General features: G+C 44.2%; 1 protein-coding gene across 1 annotated transcript in view; it reads right to left on the reverse strand.

The window, feature by feature from the left end:
* The window catches only part of SDC3 (syndecan 3), a 544,130-nt gene that overhangs the window by 336,718 nt on the left and 179,733 nt on the right, over positions 1–27,679 (reverse strand). The window contains exon 2 of the mRNA XM_086956820.1: positions 12,584–12,658. Coding sequence (XP_086812946.1) covers positions 12,584–12,658 — 75 coding nt within the window. The remainder of the gene's footprint in view (positions 1–12,583; positions 12,659–27,679) is intronic.

Below are 27,679 nucleotides of genomic sequence, written 5' to 3' on the forward strand. Positions count from 1 at the left end.
AAGGAATGTGGAACTCCTAAATAGAACACAAATGAACACCCCGGCCCTGCAGCCATATTTCTTCATTTACTGCTGCTCGCAATCAGATATGTACTGATGTTTCATCTAGGCATAATCCTTGGTGCAAATGAATGCACCACAATACATGCACCAAACGCCATCTTCCAAAATGCTATGTTCCAATCTTGGCCATGAGAAATGACTGCAGGCAATGCAATAACAGCCAAGAAAGGTTTTCCAACTTGTCGATCGGCCACTTGTACCAAGTGACGTCCCATATGATCTTCATAACATCTCCCTCAAACACTAGTGCTTCCTGAGAAATGCTCGCAATCATCTAGGTAACAAAAAAGCAACATGATTGTCCAGTTTCACAAAACTACACTGCAACACATTCAAAGAACATGAGGCACCGGTAAAAGAGGATATTGTTCCACAGAACCAAGTCAACAGTGAAACGTCCTAGCCTCCAAATTACACCACAACCACCGGCTGAAAACAGAAGACTCACCCAGTCTGCGTCCACCGCCAAGTCTACAGAGTGTAGAGGTGCGTTAGGTTTCCCCTCACTCACATAAGACTATTCTGGGCAGCCCTATGTCGAGATAGAAAATGTTGCCAGTCCCTCACAGTTGTTTCTAGGGAGCCAGGAACTGATGGCACTATGCCGGTAGACCTAGGGTAAGCCAGTACAAAGATCTCAGATCTTCAGTTGGTGCTTCCAGCCAAAATGCATCTCCTGAGCCACAGAGCTAATGCTTCGATACCTCTCCAGGCTCTGGCTCTTCTCGCTTCCTTCTTCTTTCTTTGGCTCAATTGAGAACATTCAGCTGAAACCTGGAAAGTAGGTTACTTGAAGGAGCTTCACCATCACAATGGTCCCCCATTGGTCTGTTTCTTCATATTTGTTAGAGACTTGGGTTTCCGGCGAACAGCCTGGGTTATGAATTTATATTACATCTCATTTGCTCTGCAGAAGTGGGTCAGTGACTGTGCTCCTGTATACCGCCTATACTTGGGAATGCGCTGAGCTCTGGGCCATATTTGTGGCGTTGGCTGTTTTTGCCTCATATTTAGATACTGTCAGCTTTGTCCCAATAGGCCTTGTGCCACATCACACTGGATTCTCCGGTGCACAGGGCCGCGATCCATGTGTACTGGTCAGAGAGCACAGTCGACAATCACGCATTACACAAATAGTTCACCTCAACATTGTATGTTTTCCAATGTTCCGTGTTTTTGAAAATAGTATACATTTCTTGGCTTGCTCTGAATTCAAACGGACATAACCTACACCCTCCCAACAAGAAATCTTCTCTACGTTACCCTTCTTGGAGAAGGGTGTGATTACCACCCCCTCTCTCATTGAGGGTGGTTCTTTAGCACCTGATGGCGAGGGGGGCGTTATTCCCTGGACCCTCCTGGTAGACTGTTAAATACCCAGGTTCCCTTGGTAGAGGTTGATATTCTATAACCCTCCCAGCCCACCTCGAACCAGGTCCGACCTGGCTGAGAGTGAATTCATGTCTCCTAGGAGGACGGCTCATGAGGTAGACAGACAGTTACACTGGCCCCTACTCAAAGAGGAGGCCATCCCTAGCCCCACCTGGCAGAGAATAGGATTAGCTGCTTCTCCTGACATGGGTAATTTACGCACAGATCCTGGTGGGCAGTGGGTTTACCCAAGCTCTCTTACTATCACCAACAAGTCAGTCTCCATGCCCTCCAGAGGACACAGCCTTTAAGGAATCTTCAGTCCCTCTCATCCTGACAAGCAAAACAATTTTTGCTCGCCCCACCACACATAGCTGGGCCTGCACTAAGGTAAAAAGTCTTGGTGAGTAAATGACGTTGCCATGGCAACCCATCATTTCAGGATGCCAGCTTTCTCCATCTCAGAAAATGCAGGTGAGCGGTCCTCTGCCGCGTTAATGATCTCCGAGGACCAGCGACATCACCTCTCTAGCAAAAAAAATGTTTCTGCAGTCTACACTTCAACATCATTATGTTCCCACTCAGGCCACATGTTGGGTCTCATAAGGCTGTGTAGGCATGCCAGAGTGATGCCTGACTCAGGAGCGGGATGCTCATTGTAATTAACACAATGCCATAGTAAAGGTACGACAGCACATCTATGGTCAGATACCCAAACACACAAAAATAATAACATTGGGGCAGAGGGAATCACTGAAATCGGGAGTCCCTGGTGTGTGAAGATACAGAGATGGGAATGTGTATGGACAGTGAGCTCGGGTACACCACACCTTTGTGAAAAAATCATCACCGGACAAGCAGGCACAGAGACAAACGTATGCTCACAGAAGACACTAGTACAGGGTGGGACACTGGGGCATGGAACTGATGAAGTAGATAAACTGCTGAATCCTTACTTGACACATAACACCACATTTGTACACCTTCTAAAAGAAAATGACAAATATGCACAATTGGCTCCCATTTATGTTTAAGAGTCATGAGAAATAGATCATAAAGAAACGTAGTTACTGCATCGTAAAAGCATACAGAAAAGAGTAGACTAGATGGATATTTTCGTTTGAATAACACAGGTTTGTGTTTACTAAGATTTCATGGTATTCTTTAACATGAAATAGAAATGTGAAAATTTTGACTCACTTGGTGGAAGTTTTATTAACCCGTCTTCTTTGGACAATGAAATATATATGTGAAGAATTAACAGAACTAAATGTAAATTAGATAACTTTATGAACGATTACTGAAGTGTTGCTTACTACTATTCCTGCTCATGTGATAGTGTGCACCAACCGAGAAAAAGAAATGGTGCTGCATGTAACTGCTAAATCCAATTTCACTGAAACTTTCAGAGAATGATCTTCAAACATGTAAACATGAGAATTACTAGAAATAATTCAGTTATCTTATATTTTGAAATGCTTTTATAAGTTGGTACCTTTAAAATGTTGTAACATGCCATGGTTACATGTGCAACTTGCCAAAAAATTCAAATGCTTTATAAATTACATAGACTTCAGAAAGAATATAGAAATGTAAACTTTAGAATGAAACATATATTCCTATCAATTTATATTGTGTATTTCATGAACTAAAATCCATGTTACGCTTGCATTTTCTTTCTCGTACTCGATTCTGTTCTCATGAGAAGGTCTCATACGTTTGCAGTATAGAATGATACTGTGTTTCTGAAGACAAATTCCCATGCACATACAAGGACTATTCGCAACTAAATTGATACAATGGGAACATCTGCCGTGAGAAATTGCCCTTTTCAACTCACTCATGAGCCTTTACTGAAAGCTGATTGTTAGTAATTATACTTTTTGAATACTTCAACAGCTTACATGATGATTTCCACCTTTTTGCCATCAAAATGTGTCTTCTTCATGCTACATGACAATTGTCCTATACAAACTCACCAATGGACTGAGTGTTCTGATCTGATAAGGTGACCTAGGAGTTGCCACCCCGGAACTAGAAAATTATATTATCTTTTGGATTGGCGATCGGACGCTCAGACATCCTCTTTGCCATTTGATGGGCCACATTCTTTTTTGCCACCTTTCGCATAAGGATTGCTTCCTATTGGACTGAAAGACAACTTTCGGACTTGCGGACTCTCCTGGCTGATGCATGCGCTGTGTGCGATATTCTCGGATTTCTTTCCCCCATGGGAGGGAAGGTTTGAGCTGATATGATCCATGTCCTTTCCTGAACTCTCCTTCTATAACATGGGTACTCACAAACTTTCTCTCGGGGGGCAAATTTACAGTGTGGTTTGTGTCCGAGGGCCGCACCGGTGGGGGCCGGGGTAAGTGGGGGAGGGGGCGGGGCTAGAGAAACAAAAAACAGGTTGAACACAGGTCCCTGCAGCGGGCGTCTTCGTCCACTGAGCCACCAGACCCGGCATACACACATCTCTCTCTCTCTCTCTCTCTCTCTCTCTCTCTCTCTCTCTCTCTCTCTCTCTCTCTCTCTCTCTCTCTCTCTCTCTCTCTCTCTCCCTCCCTCTCTCCCTTCCTCTCTCCCTCTGTCTCACTCAGACTGTCTCACTCCCTCTCTCTCACCCTGCCTGTGTGTGCCCGGGCTAAGACAGCTTACGGGCACACACAAACACACACACAGCCACACCAAGCACTTCACAGGGCTTTAAAAGACCATTTGTATGTTAATGAGGCTTTGTTCACCTCTTAGCACCCTTGCAGCTGTACTCTGACTATCACTGGAATGCCCGGGCCCCCTCAGAGTCAATAATTTTTTTTTTTACATGGGTAAATTGTCTGCAAGGACCGCGGGCTGCCAGGGAAGGCTCGCTGGGCCGCGGTCGGCGGGCCGTACTATGAGTACCCCTGTTCTAGAACTTTGGTAATTGATGGCCCAAAGCGATACATTTGATTATCCTGTACTCCTAATGCCTGATATTGGTGTATGTATTTCCTAAAGATACTGATAAATCTAACCATTTATAAATCCTCTTCCTGTCTCTCTAAGAATGTTCTCCAATAATTAATTGTGTATTTCCATAGTCTAAATGAGGGATGGGAATTCTAATAGAGAGATCTCTAGTCAACAGGTCCTAATCTTATTATTGTATATAGCTTTAACTGAGTTACTTGTTTGTATGATTCTAGCTCGTATACATTTCTTCAGGAGATTTTTTTTAGCAGTAATAGTTTTGTACCTGTATAGTGTAGTATTGAGAGTCATATACATGAATCTAATTACTAGCTTTTAAGTCAGTTATCCAATTCCTGGTCCTCATTGGATAGCTGGATTGGATCTCCTATACCCAATCCCTCTCGGCACGGTTCAAGTTCCAACAGAGGACCAAAGTAAATGACTCTGAGTTGTAGTGCCAGGAAAATTTAAGATCAAAGGCAATTGGCCCAGGGACACTACTGCACAACTCAAGAACAATATAGAGCTAGAAAAAGTAGAGGGCAGGTCAGCCTCAAGAACAAAGAGTTAGACTGACACGGATACTAACACAACGCAGGTCAGGAAATGAAGATACTTGCAAACGGAAAAAAATGTTAATAACACTACAATAAAGATCTCATGCAACAATACAGGAAGTATGGAGGGCACAAGATCGTCACATGAGCGGTTGCTTGTGAAGTGCCTAACAGAGTCAGACAACATTGGTAGAGCTGATGGAGGTTGAAAATTGTAAGATGTACCCTCTCCAATATGGAAAACTATCCCCCTAAAAGCTACTTCACCCACACTCCAGCAGGACAGGGAAAAACACTGATGACCACATCTCTCCTGCAGAGAAATTCTGTTGTGAAAACTAACAAATCACATAGACCCCAAGAGGGCCACCAATCAAGGAAGCAAAAAAAGGCGAACTGTAAAAAAGCCCCACAATACAGCTACTCTCCAATAAAAGTATTAGTCTTATTACTATTCGTTTGGATTCAGAATTGTGTTCCAGTTTTATTTGAAGTTTTGGGTTTTAAGGTCAGCTTTGTACATCCTCCTATCAGCGTTGTCAAACCATGTACTGATGCTATGACAAAAACAGATGTCAACAGATTTTGAGATTTCCAGTGTCAGCCACCCTTAGAATGCACAAAACCGTTCCAAGAACGAATGAAGAAAAGATCAGTAAATAAGAACATCAGCAACAACAAGAATAACATGTATCATCTACCATCTTAGGGTCAAGGTCACCATTGTTATAATAGGCATTTCCTGATCTGAGGTGCAACATCTAAGAACGGTGCATCTGTGGATGTTTGCTCTCCTTACTTACAACTGGCTGAACTGAGGGGTACAGGATGATTGAGGGACCCCTGCAAGGTCACCTCCTCCTCAGAATACTACAACAAACCTCCAAGCATTGTCGTCTGCAGGGCATTAGCATTGGGAGCTATGTCATAAGAGAAGTCTTAAATCTCTTATGGTCCTTGAAGGCCCTTGAGCTACTTGAGGGTTGTAGGCTATAACAGAGGCAATAAAAATATTACCACTACACAAATGTTGTCAGCAAATGTATCAACTTCAAAAATCTCTGCCTGAATTTACTAACGCCAAACCACAACATTAACCCCTTCCATGCTCATGACGAGCTCAGCTCGTCATGCACTACAGTGCTCCTGTGCTCATGACGAGCTGAGCTGTCATGACCACACCCGTTTTTATTGCTGTCCAGCACAGCAGAGGAATCTCTCAAGCAGCGATGTGGTTAACATGTTGAAAAATTAGAACTCCCTCAAAAAGTATTCCCTCCTTATTCTACTGCGGCTAAACTACTTTTCCAACACTAGTTTATGCATAGTTATGGACATCTGATTAATGGTGTGATTGGACAATTTCTTTCACGTTGATATTTTAGTAAATAGATAACTCAGGACATGTCTAGAACAATGCAATATATAATTTTCCAGGCAGCAAATCTTATGCTGTAGATATTTCGGGAGTTGAAATCACGACTGTACAACTTCATCACAATTCTCATCCTATACATCTGTCCAGCAGTTGCGTCTTCACTCGGAACAGAGAATGAGGAGCATTTTGTGTGAGACAATAGCATTACAATCTAATATAGAATGGCCTGAAACACGGAACTGTAACCCCTTGCACTGGACTATGTCCACGCACAGGATAGACTTATCAATAGCAAAGAAGGTTAGTCAGAGAGAGGCGGAGTAATTCTTTAAATGGGGAAAGTGGTGGTGTAATTATTAAATTTGCTGCAAAGATTTCATGGTGCACTGGAATAATTGTATTGCAAACTTGTGTTGACCATCACTTGCTTCAAGCTGTTAATAAAAAGAATTTTTAAAAAATTGCTGCAAGCAGATGGATATTCCAACAAGGATCTTTAAAGTTAAATAAATGAGACAGGAGGCAAAGGGCATAGTTGTCCAGTTTTGACCCAGCTCCATGCCATATTTTGAGGATAGCCACTATGTCTATAACAGTTCTCCCATCCAACATGCCCGCATTCCGCTACCCTCTGCGGCCTGTCTACTTGCTGTCCTCTGTTTGTGCCGCCTCTGCTCGTTTCTTGTTCTGTTTTGCCTTTTCTGTTTGTTTGTCTGCTCTCTGTTTTGGCTTTTTCTGCTCGTATTTCTGCCCTCTGTTTTGCCTTTTCTGCTCACTGATTTGCCTTTTTTACTCATTTTTCTGCCTGGTTTTGACTTTACTGCTCTTTTTTTGCACTGCTCTGCCTTTTCTGCTCGCTTGTTTTTCTGCCATGTTTCCTTTTTCTGCTTGATTCTTCCCTCTTCCTGCCGTGTCCTCAAGACCTAGCTTTTCGATTGAGACCTCGCACTCCAGTGCCCATATACCCCCACGGTGACAGTGCTGCGTTCTACAAACGTATATATCCTGAAAATCTGTCAAGAATTAAGCCCTCCTGGACCTACATAGGACAGCCTTGTTATGGGGATGTCTGATCTTGTCAGGCTAGCACCCAAATGCTGCTATTATGCCTCAGTGGCTCCACATATATTGTACTCCAATTACTATTTCAAATATAGAATTGCTACAATATCAATTATGGCTCTTTCTACATGCACAGGTCCTGCACTGATGGAACTTTAATGCATTTTTCTTTATTTTTTTGATCAGCAAATGCAGAAATCTTCTACTTATCTTTCGTCTAGAATTCAAGAGTTTTTTTTTCTATGTGGGAAAAAACAATGTTAATATGTTTTACTGAGCCTCCTGCCACTTACCACAACTATGTGGAGATGTCATTTGTGGGATAAGAAAACTCTTGCATTATGCTGTCTGTTCATATTATCACTAGTCCAAAAAAACAAATTTGGATTACTTTTATAATTAGACTGGAACAATATTGCCTACGGGTGTCTGTGTGCTCTCTTTTCGATGTAATCATAACAAAGCAAACTGTTGAGGTAAGAATATTTAATGATTTCTCATCATAATAAATGCAACAATAATCATATGTGCCAACACTAAACTATCATAATTTATATTTTAAATGTATCCTTATCATTATTGAGAAGAGCAGTAGTGACCTTTACACAATCAGGGGAATTTTTAGCGCCAATGAAAATTGATAGTTCAGATCGAAAGAGGTCAAAATGGTAGATGCCTCAGAGCGGTAACTGACTTTATAAATACCTGTATAAATACCTGTACACTACTAAAAGCACATACAGCTTTAAAATAAATTTTAGAGCAACAGTTAGCTTAAAAACCCTATCATTTAAGCATGGCATGTAAACATTTTGATATGAATTGATGTACACCAGTTGATTTTCTGTTATTTACTATGTTTGTTTCATTACTGGGTGAAAAGATGATCCTACAGACTCTTGAAAAGAACCATCAAAGCTGGGATTATCCTCAGGCCAGTGAGAAAAAGATTTCACTAGTACAACTGCATTGAGCGTCGACCAATGGAAAGCAAGTGCAATGCAACATGTGCGATTTCATTGGTCAGGTCATTCTGAAAAGTTAGATGCAACAGCATAATAAGGTGCAAGGAGCTATGCACTTCAATGACTTCACAAGCAAATAAAGGACTCGCCATTGAGTAATATGTTTAGTTCTGTCTGCCCTGGAGATAATCATCAAAGCATTTAAAATCCTCAACAACAAATTAATCTGCTGTCGACCTCTGACACTACTTCACACTGGATTACCAAACGACAAGTATTAACCATAGGAAAATAAAGCTTTTTTAATGGGTGAGATTAAAAATGAGTGGTTCTTAATCCTATTAACATTGTTCAAGATCCTCGAATCTTGAACAACATTTTGTAATTTAGCGATTAATTTGTGTTACACGACTGGGTGATATTCAGAGCACTCTTACTTCAAAACTTTTTTTTCAGACTGAAGGCCTGGCCAAAAGAAATCTTTTTGCCCTGATATTAAAGAAACATTTCTTACACGGAGAACGACCAAGAGCTGTTTAAAAGCCCATCCAAGTCTCATTTTGCACACCAAAGTTGTCAAAGACCCCTGAGCTCCATATTTATTTATTTATTGAGCTTTGTATAGCGCCAACTATTACCTGAGGGTATCAGAGCGCTTCACAGCATTAGCATAGCTGTAATTACCTAAGTTGAATAAGGGACAAATATAGATACATAGTGACAGCATGTAAACAAAGTGTAAGAAAGACATTAGGATATGTTGACTATATAGTTTTGAGGTAGATGCAGCATATATATCGCTTTACATAGTTAGCACAGCTCGTCATCAGCAGCGAAGGGGTTAAAAAAGGGGGGAAAAAGCCGCACAGCGCAAAAATAACCCCCCGAACGCATGTGGTTAAATGTGGCCTCCTGGAGTTAGACCCTGTTTCCTGCAATCAACACATTATCTCCGGACACCAAACACAGCTTCTTTCTCTTCATGATGCTCGGCAGCACCCATGACGTTCATGGTTAGAAACTGAAAGGTGTTGGACACTTTTGTCTGCCATATTTATTCCTATTAAGGCAACTCAAAATCTTGGGTAATCTTGGCTTTGTTGATACTCTGCAGGAATCCGTATTTTCTTTGGTTGTATTGGGCAGCAATTTGGAAACAGATTTTGAATCAATGTATGTAGAAACATGCTAGCTCTTTTGTGGCGAAGCAGACCTGTTCTTACTCTTTCAGTGATCGCCTGGGATATTGGAGCTTGACTTTAAGGTGAGTTGGTCCTGCAGTGCTGGTGATCAATTTCTTTAAAGAAAAACAATGAGTGGCGCCCAAGCTTTTCCTTAAGCACTGCAGGATTTCTGACTGCCAAGCTGCCTAACTTTGATTACACCTCACACCTCTTATTTCCAACAAACCAACTATTCCTGTCTCTGTAGCTCAGTCTTGCGGATTCTTTTTTAGTTCTTCTTCCTCCTTGTTTTTAATGTTGTCTCTTCCTCCATCATCCTCCCTTTTCTGCATTTCTATCTCTTCTTATGGGACAAAGTATTGTGATAAAAAATAAGTATAGGTACCTAAAAATGAGCGCTGATGCCCAGTACATGCACAATTAAGTGTTCTGTGGGTGTTGTAAAAAAAGGCACAGAAGGAATGTGGCACATGCCAATGTTTGGTAAGTACACTGTGACCTTGCTAACTCTGCAGTATGAGTGGACAACACTCCGAGAAGCTTTCATTGATACCGTTACATATATGCGAGGTGACGTTACAGGATTCTCCGTGCCGGCTCTTGGACAGTAACTCCATGGTGGCACGAACCGAAGTCACTCCTCATCAAATCATTCTGCATTATTCCGCTGCCTCGGGTTTAGTCTGCATTAGATAAAGATCCCATGTAGCAAAGACACAAATAAATGACCTCAAGGGACAGTTAGAATACAACAGGCGAGCCTGACCTCACTCTCTGCAGAATATTGCAATATTTGTTATAGACTTAGTCAATGGTTTGGTAATGCCAATTTCAATATCAGAACTGCCCTAATTAATCCGCACAACACCTGCTACTTGTTTTCTAAATTAACGCAACCATCCCGTTGTTTGTTTACCATCATTATTTCCTATGCAAAATGTTTGTGATAGAAATGTTGATGCTGTCAAATAAATGAATAAATGACGCTTTTGCAGAGGCAATGAGAATATAGGACAAACTGCACTCCTGCCCATCATGGAAAAACAACACATGGAGATAGCAGCCACGAGCCCACAGGGAAACTCTGCAAAGCGTGCACCTCTTCTCCCTTCAATCATGACTCGAAGACACTTCTCAAGAATTGAAACTGGTCAATTGTGGCAGATAAGGATAATCCGCTCACGCTTTGCTGCCTGAATCAACTAATGAAACTGCATGATGACTTGAGTTGATGGATCTACACAGTACTTGCGCCCATTCTCATCATCAATGCGTTCTTGAGCAACAAGGTAACAAGAGAGACTACTTCATAAAACGTTCAACCTCAACACACTTTAAGTCCTCAGAGAAGAACAGTCTGTCTTCAATATGAGGCAAGAACAGTGCCGGATTAACCCTGTGGAGGGCGCTAGGCAGTTGAAATTTCGGGCCGCCCTCGCAAATAATCTCCTAATGTGTTTTAAATGTTACCAACCAACAATTATTAATGTTATTAAACAAAAATGAATTAGAAACAATTTAAGAAAGCTTGATTGTTATTTTCTTACAAGATCAAATCAATATTATTTTGATCCATTGTTGTGGGCTAGTGCCTACTTTGACTATTTCATAATCAGGAACTGGGGAGAACTCTATTGAAACAACAAACACAAATTTAGAAAATCCGCATACACACACATCCCACATTAAATCAGACAGGAATGCAGAGATTAAGCAACACTGAAATATTTGGCTCTGAAACACGGGATCAATGTTCACCAATATCCACATCTAGAAATTTTAGAATGGGGGCTACACATTCAGAGGTATTGACAGCTTCGCTCTTCCCCTTCACGATTCTAGCACTCACTGCCTGCCATACATGCACTAAACCGAAGAGTATGTTGGCTGGGATTGGAAATTATCTCATGCTTTGTCTACGAGCGCATAGACCGTAATGAATTTGGAAATACTGTGTTTGGGCACAAAAAAAATTTCATTTATCAGAACACAAACTAGAAAAAAATTGGAGAGGTCTATTGCTTACTTTTTTCCAGACATCATTATCTTCAGCACATTATGTTGATTTTGTGGAGTTGGGGAAAAATACAACTCACAGACTACAAATAATCTAGACATTCAAATGTTGGCTCTTTGCTTAAATGCAAATAGAGACTATGCACAGTAACTTATTACCTGAGGTAATCTGAAGAAGCAAAGTTTATGAATAATGCAAACATTTGGCATGCAAAATAAATTTCGAAATTTGTGTCAAAGATGGTGATATATTTGGACATTCAGAATTTTAAGCAATTGGCCTTGATCACTTGCAGTACAAAACATAGAGGAAAAAAATGACAATATAATTTGATTTAAACAAAAAATTGTTTTAAAAAAAGATAGCTTGTAGAGCTAGAATCAGTTCAATTTCATTCGGCCCCGAGTCTTACCCATATTTGTAAATGTGCGTAAGCGAATAAGTTTACATGTTGGTCAGGTATCTTTTTCAAACAGTGCTGTATCCACAGCTGGAGTGAAAGCCACTCCTCTTTCCTGTGCTGCCAGTTCCATGGAAGAGACAGCAGAAGCCTGGGCACCAATGTGTGTTTTTTTCCAAAGGCAAGAGTCGCCATCTTCTGTTACTAGTGAACTGCCAATGGGCATCAAGCTCTCAAATCCATGGCGACCCAACAGGAAATTACTTCGGACTAGAGAGATATCCCTTTCTTAATTAACCCCTAAAGTGCCAACCCAAAAAGTCAAAACAAGGGGGAGGAAGAAATGCCATTACACATGTTAACTTTTTAGTCTTATGCAAGATGTACCAAGTAATTTAGCCGTGCTGGCTCTTTCACTTCATTTTTATAAGAGACAGAATAGTGCATTTGGAGTGTGGCTGTTCCTCATCTGGATGGCTGAACCAATCAGCTCAGCGTTCCCCTCTATTATTGATGGTGAGAGACCACACCATCAGACTGCAACACTACTCATGAAGTAACCAAATGGATGGCAGGAGTGAAAAAATAAAGAACACCATAAAAATATTAACAATTTAAGAAAACTGACCATCATGGCGCCTCTTCCTTCACCGTCCAGGCTGGAAAACTGCCCCCTTCTTCGGCTCATCATCTGGGCTTCCATCTGAGGAAAGAAAGGGGTAAGATTGTTAGGAAATGGGTAAAGTAATGCCCTGGTCCCCTATACACTACCCACATGCAGTCCCAGAGTACGTTATTCATCAGGCCCTGCAAATTAACCATGGTGCCTCTAGCTCTATAGTTACAATACATTGCAACCTGGCACGTAAATGAAGCAAGTTCATCCGAATTTCGATTAAAATTAAATTTTTGGTCGCTTCAGAGAATTTGTGCGAGATAAAATGAATGGTTCATCATGTGATCATGTGATGTACCATGCCGCTGTAAGGACAACAGTGGGGAAAAGTGGGGCAAAAACAATCTAGCACATGTGAAAGACCGGGTCTGTTGGCTCCGTGGACTAATGCATCAAACTACAGGGGCCTGTGTTCGACTTCATGGTCACAGGTTCAAATCCAGGTGGGTCCACCTAGCCTTTCATCCATCTGAGGTCGATAAAATGAGTACCATTGAGTTGGGTAACAATAAACATCTGTTATTCAGCGCCAAGAGACCTATGGGTGAACGTGCACTTTACAAATACACGTTATGTTAGAGAAATATGGAGGTGGCACTGAACAATGGCAGAAATATCGAACTACTGCTTAAAAAATCAAATCTTCGATGCAAATTCTGTTGGGATAGAAGCGGATTGTATGATATGAAAATGGCTCCCAGGTGAAAACATAAACACAAAAATCAGACTGTAACAATAACATTGACAAACTAGCGCCCACTCAAATTTCGGCCTGTTTTAAATCCTAAAGTTCCAGTCAAATTCTCTTCCCAGCTTTTGTTGGACTGGGTTAACTAATCTAACTCCAGTTCCAGCATATATGGGGCATTCGCTGAATGGCAGGTAGAGGTGCAACTCATCATTTTCGCAGGAGGGTGTGTATGCGTTGAATGTATGGCATTACATCGCATACATTCACAATGCAGTAGTTTACATTGCATTTGTTACAACTCAAGTCGTTACAACAACTTGTGCTAGAGGCGCTGGACTTAGGAATAGTATGATTTACTATTCCAACTCCAGTATGTGGAACAGTAGGGAAGGTGTTGGAATAGTAAGTCACACTATTCCTAAGTGTAGAGCGCCATCCAGCCCAAGTCGTTGTAACGACTTGCGTTGTAATGACTGCATTGTAAAGCTATTTCGGTGTAACAACCGCGTTGTAAAGGTCGTTCCCCGAATGCGTTGTATAGATTAAAGTATAGGAACTTAAATCTATGCTTTTCACTCTATTTCACTGACTACTACGAGTACCATAAGGCTTTTAGAATGAAAAGTGCTACTGGAAGTCAGCCAGTGGGGAGCGGGAAAACCAGTCCTATGCCAGCATTGCATCATGTCATCACTCACAGTACGCCGCAACCTTTAGGAAAAAGTATTGGTCATCAAACTTCATTTAAAGCTGGATCATGGCAACGTTCTAATCTGGTATGGAACCATATATTCAGTGCTTAATTTGTGATAAAATAAGTGTCAGGGTCCTCGGCATGAGGCCACTGCAGCTTGCACTACCCGTTGCCACTGCCAGCGCAGCCAACGACAGAACCAACACAACTATTAACCACCACACCTTACAAGTGTGAAAATTCAGAACATTCCAGACCCCAAAGCAATAAGAAGGGCGTGGGTAGAAGTTATGAGTCATTGCTAATGTATAGTCAATTAATAAAAAGCTGTTGATGTGCTCATCCATAAATAGGCAAACAGGGCCACCATGTGGCATAACCTCTTAAGCGCTGCCGACGGCCAACGGTCGTTACAAGCGCTACCTCCCCAGTGCTGCGCACGACCATTGGACGTCCATTCAGAACTAGTTCCAATGGACAGCGCAGCACTGGGGAGGGATATTTGCGCCGCAGCTAAGGTGTTAATATCATGAGAGCTGGTGTTGACAATTAGGTGCTAGTGCCAAGCACTGAACACACCGGCTCAAATTAAGCACTGCACATATCTCAGAGCAAGTGTATGCTACAGCTCTGGCCTGTGAAGAGGTTTGATACCACATCATTCTCAGTAGATGTACCACAGCTCTAGACCTTAATGGGTTTGGTAGCACAAATCTTGAAGCAGACGTTTACTCCAGTTCTTGCCTATTAAGTGGTACGATACCACATCTTTCTCAGTAGACATACCACAGCACTATTCTTGATGAGATGGGACAACACAAATCGCGAAGTAGAAGTTTACTCCAGTTCTAGCCTGTAAGGGGCACGGTCGACTCCACTCACAAAAGTTATGTGCTAAAGCACTAACTTGTAAAAGAGGATCATACCACATCACTATATTTTATTTTTATAACTAATTTGATTAATTTACAGAATGTTGTGCATGGACAAGGTATGGAATACAATTTTTATTGAAGAGGGGACATAAGAACTATTCCACAGTGGTTGAAAGTGGGCGAGGCAGATACTGTGACAGGATGGATTGCCCAAACAATTTGCACATAATTCTTAAAAGGGTGTTCAGATTCAGCGGCGACTCCTCCGCTGAGGCACAGGAGTGTCACCCCACTGCTCTGTGAGCAGTTCGAAAAGGAAAAATAAACCACATTGTTATTTCCATTTTATTTTTCCGTCCTGGCTTAGGTGCGGGACGAGGCTTGGCTGGCCAGAGCAGAGGGGGGAGTGGTGGGCACTCTCTAAGTGTGCATAACAGTTTGGCCCGCTGTCTTGGGTCAGCAAAACAGTCAGGCGCACTTAGCATGTTCTCCACCGGGCTGTAATGCACAGCCTGGGTGGAGAACTTGCACAGGCTCCCAGTCCCTGTCCAAGCGCTGAACCACGGCGCTCAAACCAATCACGACGCTGCTGTCATGCTGTGGAGAGCAGCGTTGTGATTGGTTAGCGGAGCCTGGGTGCTTCTTGCTTCTAGGAGTCTACTGAAGAGGACCAAGAGGCGGTGGCAGGCCTGCACGTAAATGATTTCTTTTTCTTCAACCACTCTTCCTGGCACCCCCATTGAGTAGCAGCCTCCACTGTTCAGATTAATAAAGTGTTAGAATCCCACACTAATAGAAGAAGGCACTGTACAAACACGGATAGCACACATTTCACAAATTTGTCTTGAAGCACCTTGATGTTCCGGTGAGAAGTTACATATTAGAAATTAACAGAAATACAAATATTAGCTAGAACAAAAAAAAAACTTGCTGTCAAGGGAATGAGAGTTATGCTGTCTGTGGAAACCACGAATAAATAGCTGAAGCAGAGGAGCCAAGGGGGTGCAGGGTAAGAGAAGAAGCGTTCTAACAGGGTCAGTAACCTCTCAGACATGTGATGCTGCACGTGAGCATGGCCTAGAAGTGATGCGTCACTGACGGCAGGGTACTGGATGGAAAAAAGGCGATGCGCTGCAATGGCCAGAGCACAGGAGATTCAAGTTTGTTGGCCAAGTAAGTGAGTTGACAAAACAAGGATTGTTGAAGACTGCGGCAAACCATTTAAGAAAAGACTTTAAGAGCTTGGAGGGTGATGGGGTACCCTGAGGTGGTGGACTAGCCTGCTATGTGGCTGTTGGTGGGGGAGGGGTGAGAGTGGATCAAGTGGACTAATTTGTGCAAGGCAAAGCTGATGAAGTCAACGGTGTGAGATGGTGGCCTGATATATGCTGTCCACTAGTTAAAGTGGGAACCCTGTACCAGTCCACACAACCCTTGTGATGTCTGAGGTCAATGATTACCTTTTAAAAAGCTAACCTAGTGGTAGCTGTGGAGAGCAGCTTTCAGGCTTAATCTTGAAGCAATGTAAAGCAGCTTGTTTTACCAGAATGTCATCTCCTGAATGACTAAATGAAGAAGAACCACACAGTAGTTATATAATTTTATTTATTTATTAATATAACACTCTTTTCTATCCTCTACACGAGGATAGAATGCAAAGCACACAATACGAAATCGATTGAACAGTTGTAAGTAGCACAATACACAATGACACTACTAAAATAGTGGTATAACAATCACGACTGAGCTCAAGACAAGGTCTAGAGCACGTAGAATCGCCGGGACTCAAAGGTACCACCTAAGGTGAGTAGACATGGACCCCACGGAGGACGGGTGCAGTGTGAGAACACGACTGCGAGCTCTATACATTTCTATGGGGAAGTCGCGGTTGCAATTTTAAAGTTTAAGGACCCTTCTAAGAGGACTTCAAGCAAACCCTTTGGAACTTAAGAGTTTAGAGAGCCACCCGTCCGTGGATACCGCAGTACCCAAGTTACCTATCCCAGATGAGCCGGGTGCATAGGTCTGAAATGGTGGGGAAACCTCTGTCGTTCTCTATGGAGGGGAGTGAAGAGGTACTGCTGCTGTGAAGGTAAAAAGGGTCTGGTGGAATCCAAGCCTGTATTCTAGATGGAAGGAACCTGAAAGCAGAGGGGACAGAGTCTGGGTCACTTCAGAGTGACCAAGTGCTCGGTAGACAAATGCCCACCGATGAAGGGTGCTTCACGTGCGAAGAAGGGTTGCTGGACTCTGCAGCCACGAGGACCAGGAGATGTCGAGTATGACCAGGGGCTGGAGGTGAGCTGCCCTATGAAGCATGTCAAGTGCTGAGGGTTCGATGTCCGGCTGGAGCACCAACAAGCCTCGGCAAAAGCAACCCACGCAGGAAGGTCAAACAGGTTACGGTGTGGACCATCAAGGTCCAGGGGACTCACAAAGCAATGAGGAGTCAGGGCACGTCTGGAGCAACCAGGAATGCCCAAAAACAATCAAGATGACCCTCAGGAGGACCCACAGGCCGAAGGACTAGGAGTCGCGAAGGGACCTCGAGCAAGATTGCCAAGCACCAGTCCACAGAGCACTCAGTGTGCGGAAGCCGGAGTTCTTTGGTGCAAATACTGCTCAGGATCAGGACTACACGGAGTGCAATGCACAAGCTCGGAATTGCCAACAAGAATATGCTCTTGCAAATGGACGTACTGCACAGGGGTTCAGGTTACGCAGCCCCCACGAGGGCTACTGGCCTCAAACTCACTGAGAGAGCAGATCGATCTTAGGGACCATCAGGAACCCACCTCCTGTGTTGCTGAAATCTTTGGAGTCTGCAGGAGCTCAGGAGCAGCAGACTAGTCAGTTGCACTTTAGGTGCTGCAAAGCAGGGGAGTGGCTCCTTCACTCCAAGGGAGATTCTTCTGTTGTTTTAAGTGCACCATGGGTCCTGCAAGAAGTCTGTATGGAGCAAAGGCACAAAATAAGCTAAGGGGGATGAAATTGAGCCCAGTCGAGGTCCAGCGAAGTTCAAGGTGTCCAGACGGTCGAAGGTCAGTGGTTTCTTCTTGTACAATCGTGTCCACATAAAATCTAAAGTCGTACAGCCAAGTAAGCCCTTTTGTACCCACGGGAGAGGGTTGGACAGATTCAGGGGACCCTCCTAGGGGAGGAACAGGACAGAGGGGTGGCTACACCCATGTCCTTTGTCCAGTTTCGCGCCAGAGCAGTGGCGTAGCTAGAAGGGGGGGGACGGTGGGGGCGGTCCGCCCCAGGCGGCACTATTTTGGGGGCGGAGGCCGCGCAGCACTGGTGGCTGCCTTTATAATTTATTTGGGGACACACACTGCCCCTACTGACAGTCACTACAGTAGTGTTAGTGTCCACAAATAAATTATAAAGGTCGCAGCCACTGGGGCCCCCGTGTGAAGACCAAGCGCACCTGCTTGTAAATGCTGCCTGCAGTGCAGAATGCGTGACGTACCCTGTTTGTGGTTGTGGGTCCCGTCCCAGGGCCGTCAATCTTGTAGCGAGCGAAAGCGCTTCCAATGACGGCCCTGGGCATAATGTTTGGCCAGCCCTTGCGCTGAAAAGTAGCGCCGCAGTGACGCGTCACGCACTCCACCACCACTCGCTCGCCTCTTTTCCGGCATAGGCAGCACAAGGATTTTGCTGCAGGCATCAGAAGGATGATTTTCTGCTCATGTCGGTTTGCGTCGGGTCAATCATCCGGAGAGCAGTTGCGTCGCCACGGTCCGATTCAGAATAGAGTCAAGTTGTTTCAAGTGAGCCCTGACTTCCATGCCCACGCCCCAGTGTAATTTCCACATTGCACCTGGCCTAATAGGGAGGCCTGCTTTACTTAAGTTGTTCTCCCGATGCACCCTCAAATCTCTGGGCGTTTTTGGTATGTGGTTGTGCAGGGGGTATATACTTTGCTGCTTTTTTAACCAATGGACTTCGGCGGCGCAGCTGGGGCCTGCTGTTCGTCAAAGAAGATGTTTGTCTTGAGCTGTTCTCCCGATACACACTCAACTCTCTGGGCGTTTTTGTATATTAATTAATTGCAGGTTTATATAGCGCTAGGATCGACTCCCGGAGGAGTATCTCCGCGCTTCGACCGCTGCGAAACCCTTCCTGGCTTCCCTGAGAGATGGTCCCTTAATGGGTACCTCCAGGGTGAGACCAGGCATCCCCGGCGGTCTGGTGGGGCCGTTAGTGAAGATGAGGCAAGCTAATGCCCAGAGTTGCCGAGTGTGATCGCTGATCAGAGTGGGCACCGAGGCGAGAGAATTATCGAGTCCGCTGACCCTGGTCCAGAAACCTGCCGCGTCGGGAATCGAACCCTGGTCCCGGGCCGTCCTCTGCTCTCGGGTCTGCCGCCTCTAACCAGTGAGCCACACTACTTCACCTATATGGTTGGACTCGGGATATACTTCGCTGGTTTCTGGCTTAACGTGCACAGTATGGAACCGGATGGCTGATCGGGCCTTCGGCAGCGCAGCGGGGGCTTTGGTTTCTCACACATTAATGCAACCAGAGTGGCCAGCCGTAATCACGTAGTAATGCTTGTTCTCATATGCTGCTGGATATGGAACAGATGTAATGTTCTTTTTCACTGCGATGTGTGGGGATTTTGGGGCGCAATCACGTACTGCGTGGTATTATGATCAGCATGGTTGAAAGTTTGATGCCCATATAGGCCAGGTATATTATTGAGAATAGTTTACATAGTCGGTATCACCATGGCAACGCTGTCCAGCCTGGCTCGATCCCAAAATGGCCATTTCCCAAAATTGCAGAAATGCAGCCGCCTCCCACGTGATGTTCAATGTTGGGTGGTTGGTTGCAGCACTTGGTGGTAATGGTTAAAACAAACAAAATGGTTATTATGGCTTGGGGGAAGTTTATTATCACAAGTGTTTATGTATTGTCCAATAGTTTCGGTATTTAAGGATGCAGAACCAGTGTTTCAGGTGGCCCACATTTTCACTTTTATCCCATGGTGCAGGCAAGTCAACACGATGTGCTCGTTCGCACTTGTTTATCTACTGCATTTACAAAATGTATATGGTTTCGCAGTTGTTTTATTTAAAGCAAAATTTCTATTTTATTAACAGAGCAATGTGCACTTATTTACTTGCAGCACCACCCACACGCCCTGGTTGTTCCCATGGCCGCGGCGTGCAGGGGGCGAAGGGAATAGCTGATTGGCACCGATTGGCGGACCGCAGGCTCGACCAGCAGAGGGGTCTCTTGCTGCTCATCGAGGTCAAGGATATTTCATATTCTGTAATTGTGTGAGGGAAGTTTATTTTGTTACAGGGCGTCTAGAGGAAGCACAAGGAAGGGTAAACTGGTGCTAATTCACATATATTCCAAAGGTACCCTGGCCACCAGATGACACTTCAGGCCATTTAGGTTTGGCCAAGGCAGCACTTGAGTGAATTGGGCAACCATAAGTCAATGGTTATATGGTTTCATGGTAGGGAATTGTTGAAGAGGGAAATTTGTCTTACGGCACACAGAGGGTTTCAGGCACCAGATGGCACTGCCCCACTGTTGCTGGATACATTAGGACGGCACAATGAATATTTGCACGTCGTTTGCAGTGTTGCGGCCTAAACATGAGGGCCTGCAGGTGTTTCAGGATTACAGTCTAGCTTATTTACACCTAATTCGGCCATCTGCTAATGTACTATTCAGGGCAATGCTGTGTGTTTTTGGGATTGCTGTTTAATTTATTTATGCGCCAGACTATAACAGGGTGTGAGAGAACCTAACACCTATCTCAATTGCCTCAGACCTATACCATAAATTCATTAGAGTCAGCTGACTCACGGACTCCGGCCGCCGCAGTAGGCTTGTGCGTGATAACACGATTGCTGGGCAAGCCTTGGGAGAGCCTGTGAGACACACATACTGATCACAGTCAGGCAGGCTGACAAATATGTTTAAAAGTATTTTTTTTTAAATCACACCAGTATAATTAAGGGTGTGGCCCCGGGGAGCTGTGCACAGCCCTCTACAACTGCACGTTCAGATAGTTAATACTTACTTGCACCAGTTACTAGATCAATGAAAAACTAGCATTCCAATGATACATGTGAGAAATATTTGGGCCCGAAATTTGACAGTGAGCTGAGAATCAAAATTCGAGTCCGAGACTTAAGCTCACACAATCACAGGGCTGTGGATGCCATGGGTGGCAATCTGATGGATAGCCCCGGGTGCCACAAGCTCTAGCTACGCCTCTGAGCTAGAGCAGGACCCAGAACTGGTTTGATCTATACTATGCACAGGGACACCAAATGTGCCCCCAGTGCAGACTTTCAGGCTCTCTCAGAGTGTACCCATCCAGCCCCAATACACTAAACCCTTTCTGGGTGGTGGTCACACCTCCCTGTGACAGGATGCCTATTGTGCTGCCTTCCTCTGCTCGAGCTTGGCTCAGCAGCAGGAGGGCAGAAATGTGTCTCTGGCTGGCAGCATCCATTTTGTGCTGTCCGGGTCAAGAAGGCTGGCACCGGATAGACCAGTGACCCCACGAAGCTCACTTCTGAAGGGTTTGATACCAAACATGATATGTTTCTATGCAGACGTTTTTAAGATAGCATTTACCGCAAGGTTATAATGCACCTCTACGTATACGTGAGTCACAGACAACCTGGAAGAATGGTCTCCGAAGGCTGCAGAGGGGCTCTGCTCATGCAGGGGCACCCTCTCACATAAAACCCAGCACCCTGCCTTCAGGATTGTTAAGGCCTGCTATAGGGGTGACATGCGCTTTAAGTGCAGTGACCATTAGATATAGTGAAAATATATCTAAAGTAAGTGATGCAAACACCATTTTACACAGGCTGCAGTAGCACACCTAGAGTTCCATTTTGCATGACCTCTCATGGGTGGCATAATACATGCTTCAGCCCAGGGGAGACCTCTGAAGTACCTATGCCCTGGGCACATTTGTACCATATACTAGGGACTGATGAGGGTACCCCAGTATCCAATCTGGAGTGTACCAAAGTACATCTGTCAAGTTAAGGGAGTAAGCAGATAGACTGGGCTACTGATTAGCAGGATCTCAGTCAGACTAGTCAAAGACAGTGAGACATCAAGCAAAAAGTGGGGGTAACCATAGGAAGCAGACACTACTTTCCTACAAACGGGAAGTGAAGAAGAAGGATGGCAGGCCAATGAGGAGTCTGTATAGCTATTCCACTTCATTCAAACCATGCAGTCTGGGGGGGGGGAGATGCTGGAGGCTACTGAAGTGAAGAAGGTTGCCAGCCTCAAAAAAGATAACAGGCATTGGCAAAGACAATAGGCCTGGCATTGTCTGCCAGCCTTTTGGCTCTGGTAATGTTTGCGGTGTCATAGTTTTTCGCAAAACGTTATTATTGTGAAGCCAATCTAAAAGAATTCGGTTAGAATTAATAAATAAAAAATGTGACTCAGAAAGCAGGTATTACCATCATAGTGACTGGCACTTAAGGGAGAGTGGAAGTGAGTGAGTGTGGATGGGAGGAAGTGAGTGAGAGAGTGTTTGTGTGTTCATAGTGAAGTAGGACAGTAATTGTAGTGAGCTGACCCACGGTCCCACACTGTAGTGGGTGGAAGAAAAATGTGAGCGAGCCAACAACAGACTAATTGATGAAGAGGACTGCCCAATGCTCCTACAGGTTTATTTAAATATAATGTTAGCAAAATCAAAAGGTATTGGCTAACGCCAGACCCGAAAAACTTTTCACTCAAACTCCTCGGGAGAATGCAAGAGATGGAACCGCATATCATGTGCAGACACAGAGGCATTGGGTGAAAGCCTCACCGCACAGCCTCCCCAAACCTAGCTGCGACCTGCTTCCCGCCCCCACGGCCCTTCCACCGGCACCTGAGCAGTACGGGATGAGAGGGCGGAGGGACGGGGTGCAGCTCAATGGCGCCAGCAGCAGGATTAGGAAAGGAATTACAGCACCGGATTAATGTCTTTCAGCAAACAGCAGGCTATCGCCTCGGTCAAGAAAACAGTCGGCCTCGCGCGCGGCAGCGAGAGGGGAGGCAGAGCGGTGCATGCCGGGAGGCAGAGCGGCTTAGGCCAAGGCGAGAGGATTTGTCCTTAACGCTGCGCTAATAACGTGCTAAAAAATACAATATCAAGATTACACTTCTTCGCCGGAGAAACAATGTATACACCTCAGCATGGGACTCCTGCCAACCTCGCATTTCCAGGCACGGCGGTGACACAATTTTAGAAATCTTTTCCTTCTCATGTGGTGTACCGTGCTGGCAGGTGTCTCTTGGCACAGGCGCTTCTTTACACTGCATGACAGCTCAGAGAGGCCCAGCTGACGTTAAAAAGAAGTGTCTTTTATTTTTATATGAACATGTAAATTAATCTTCTGTACAGCGCCTACTATTCACTAGAAAATTAATTTCTCAAAAGAGGCAAAAGCTACCTTTGCACTCCTCCCAGTGCAATGAGCACTACCACAGAAGGGGCGGGGAGGTGAGTTATGGTTCCATGCTCCATCAGATCCTGGCCTCTCTGCTGATACTGTCCACAAAGGAGCGATATATATTACCCGACATGGTGATATTTCGGTGTGTCTATGGAGGAACTGGACGGAGGCGAACACCCACTTAGCAGCCCCGTGTTCATGGTCACCGGAGCCTAGTTGACATTTCGTTTACCATGACATTTGGGGCGCTCAGTTACATACCTCCAATCCATGTACATCCGATCACAAGTGCCACTGAATGGCCCGCATTTACGGTCTAATACAAATACAAACAGATTCCATCAGCTCTGAGTGCACAGTCGCGGCCATTAGGTTAAAACAGGGGAGTATCACACAGCCCGTCACATGGCTCAGCCGAGACTTTCACCGCGCCTGGTCACTCTAGCTTTGATGCACACCCACACAACGCTGCGAGTGCTGTGCATGTCATGGGACATGCCTCCAATGAGGTCACATGAGATGAAGAACGCGGCACCGCCCTGAATGCACATTTGCAGGAAGCCACGTTTCCTTTCTCAGCTTCCATTTAGCAAAATAGTGCCTTCTGGGAGCTGCAGTCCTCTTTCACTGCAACTACACACAACAATTGGATTAGTGCACTTGATAAAAATGTCTGGTAACAGAAAAGCACATGATAAAAGCATGAGGACGGATACACAAAGTGGTCGTAAACATATATTAACAGCCACAAATGGATGGATTAATCTAACTAGGTAGTCCCTCACAAAAGAATACTTAGTGATCGGAAAGTCGTTTGCTCATGTCTTCATTTATGTCATCACAGCGGACAAATATGCAGGATAAACACCCAGGCAAGGGATCAGTAGTGGGTGTTACAAAGCATAGTTAGCTTTAGGGGGTTGTGAGAACCAAGTGCTTTATACGCTTCAGGTACGGTCAACTACTGAGTGCCTGTACTCCTTTAAATAGAAAGAAGCAATACTAACACTTCTCAGCAGGACTGCAACATTTAATGGAAGGGCATTAGCACTTCATGCTAGCAGACACCTACTCTGGGATAGCAAGTACATGCACGTCTATATTTCCATTTCAAGCACTGACATCGACACCATACAAAAATATACCTCACTGGAGATACTGGTATGAATCTGTGCAAATTGAGCACATATAGTCTGAACTGCCCCCTGGTGGGAACCCTAGGACACTACAGTGATGAACATCCCTGTGTTCTGCAGAGGATGACACTGGAGTATTCAAGAGATGGTCAAGCTATAGAACCACAAAAGTGGATACTGCAGAAAATTAAACATAACATAACATAAAATGCGTATTCGGAAAACGCATGTTCACCCAAGGGTATCTTGGCACTGAATAACAGATGTTTATTGTTATCCAACTCCATGCTAGTCATTATATCGACCTTAGAAGGTTGAACGGCTGAGTGGCCCTGCTGGGATTTGAAACTGTGACCATGAGGTCGAAAACAAGCCCCTACAGTGGATGCATTCGTCCAATAAGCCATGAGAATCGGCTAAAGAGTTGGATAATGCAGTGCATTGCAGACGTGGCAACGATGACCTCTGCATAGATGCAGCAATGCAGAGCATTTCAGTGGAGGGCAACTCAGAGTTAAAGTTAAAGACTGTAAATTTATATAGCGGGGCTTATCACTCGTGAAGGTATCCAGGTACTTCGCCACATCTTCTATTGCGCCACACAGCGCACTGCAGTATCAGAAAGCACAGTACATGTAGAGTTGGACAATGCAAAACACTGCACATAATGGCATCTCTAGAAGTGAATTTAAGTGTGGAACACATTGGGCCACAGATAACACGTGGGGACACATACTAATTTTTTATACATAAATACACACATATATATGCTTAAATCTGACTTTGTATGTATATGTGTGTATATATATATATATATATATATATATATATATATATATATATATATATATATATATATATATATACATACACAAAAATGCCTTCTTCCATTGAAGACGATGAGGCGACACAGCTGGGCTTGTGAATTTCATTTATTAAGCAGGTATATATATATATATATATATATATATATATATATATATATATATATATATATATATATATGAAACTATACATACAATATTTATATGCAGATATATAAACACCTACATACAAAGTCAGATGTAAATATTTTAAGCAAACAACACCGCTTTGCAATGAAAGATGGTAGGGCAAATCAATTTGTGCAGGTCTGTTTTTTCAGGGTCTGCTACTGGTACATTCAGCAGCTGTGAGGGTGGCGCACAAGGGGTGGAGTAAAGGACAAACGGAGCTGGAGCATGGGCACCATCTACTCCGCCCGGAGATGCCGCAGACAGCACAAGGGGCAAACCAGAGCACTATGGAGGTGAGCAACGCCAGCAAGTGCAGACTTGAGCAACACAAGGCATCGCAAAGGTGGAAGTGTAAAGCATTGTAGAGGTGGACAACACGGACCACTTCAAAGGTGAACAATAGCGTCCATTGCATAGGTGGACAATGCAAAGAGCTGTAGACTTGGACAACACATGGTTTTGCAGAGAAGAAACTCATAGAATTGCAGAGGTGGACAGACCAATTCACCGCAGAGGTGGACAGACCACGACACTGCACAGGTGGATAACAGAGTATTCCCAAAAGTGGGAAAAAAACATGGCATTGCACAGTTTGACAAAACAGAGGTGGACAAACCAGAACACTGCAGATGTGGAGCAAGATAATCCAGAGCACTGCAGAAGTGGCCTACCAGGGCACTGCAGATGTGGACTACCAGGGCACTGAAGATGTTGACAATGCGGAGTACTGCAGCAATAGATCATCCAGATCACTGCAGAAGTGGACTACCAGAGCACTGCAGAGATTGACTAGACAGCACTGCAGAGTTGAAACCCCACAAAGCACTGCAAAGATGAACAACAAAGGGCACTATATAAGGGGACAAGTCATGGAGGAATATAATGAAGAGCACTGTAGCGATGGTAAACCTGAGCGTGCCAGAGGTAAAATCACCCGGGTCAATGTAGAGGTTTCCTCCAACCCCAAAAGCCAACCAGTGATCTTCTAGGGGTGGAAAATCCACCCCAACTCCAACGTGGTCTCGGGTTACATGATGCACCAAAATCAGTTTCGAAACTTGAGTAAATACACATATTCCCCCCATAGGTTGTCAAAAAATCCTCTGGGGATAGCGGTATAATGAGGACTCCAGCTATTTAAAATAAGCATTGGCAAAGCCAAATGGTCTGGCAAGACCAAGCTAGTGAGATGATTATATTTTTTGTATTTTTTATTGCAAGCATGTGCCGCAAAAAGTGAAAAAATAAAACACGCCCACTTTCAAACATGACAGCCATATGTTTGCAATAAATATGTTAACTGATTTTTCCAAAATGAACCATTGCGTATAACTTTAACAAAGAGGGTGCTTCCTGATAGGGAGGTCTACTTAGAACAGGTATAGAAACCTGTTTTAGAATTAATGCACTTAATAGGAAAATAGGATCTTATTGGCACAAATATAAGGTACTAATGGCTTTGAATCATTGCGAACTGAAGACCCTGTTTAGCTTTAGACACCCACCGTTGAGTGGAACAAAAGGATGCATATTGAGAAGAAATTAGCATTGTCCTACCAATTTCAATGGAAGTGCATTTCTTTTTAGGTGGATGGACGCAGGTAATCAGATAAAATAATGTCACTCACATTGCTGGAGATGCAATGTTGACTCACTGCCCCAAGCTGTATGCTGTGGTGGGGAAAGCAACACATTTATGACAGTGAGCAGGCTAGGGGATGAAGAGTCTGACACGATCCAAAGCACTCTAGGGCAGAGCAAAATACATTTCGCTCGAATCCCACTTTCCTTTAATCTTCAACAATTTGTGCAACTATAGATCACAATGACCCTTCCTCAACCAGCCTACTACATCATTTTTGCATCATATACACTTTCAAGAGAGCGCAGCGTCTTCATTTGGGAAGGTGTGATATACAGGACAGAATATATCGGACGGCCTGGGGCTAGTATCATGGCGGGAGCTCGCTTCTGCCCACCGCCTACGCAGATTGTCTCTCTTTGGGCACTCCTTGAGAAGACCTTTTCCAGGAAGGGTCAGGGTGACAAACATCTCCCAACCTATACATAACACCTGAAGGGGGCAGGTCCTGATGACCATCTAGGTGGGCATCCCATGATCACACTCTCAGTCTCCTCCAAAGGAGACAGTCTGTGGCAGGCTGTTCGGTGACTCTTTCTTAGCGTTCCTGTTCAAAAGACACATGAGG

Source organism: Lissotriton vulgaris, chromosome 2_1 (genome assembly GCF_964263255.1).
Source record: "Lissotriton vulgaris chromosome 2_1, aLisVul1.2, whole genome shotgun sequence".
NCBI classification, from domain to species: Eukaryota; Metazoa; Chordata; class Amphibia; order Caudata; family Salamandridae; genus Lissotriton; species Lissotriton vulgaris.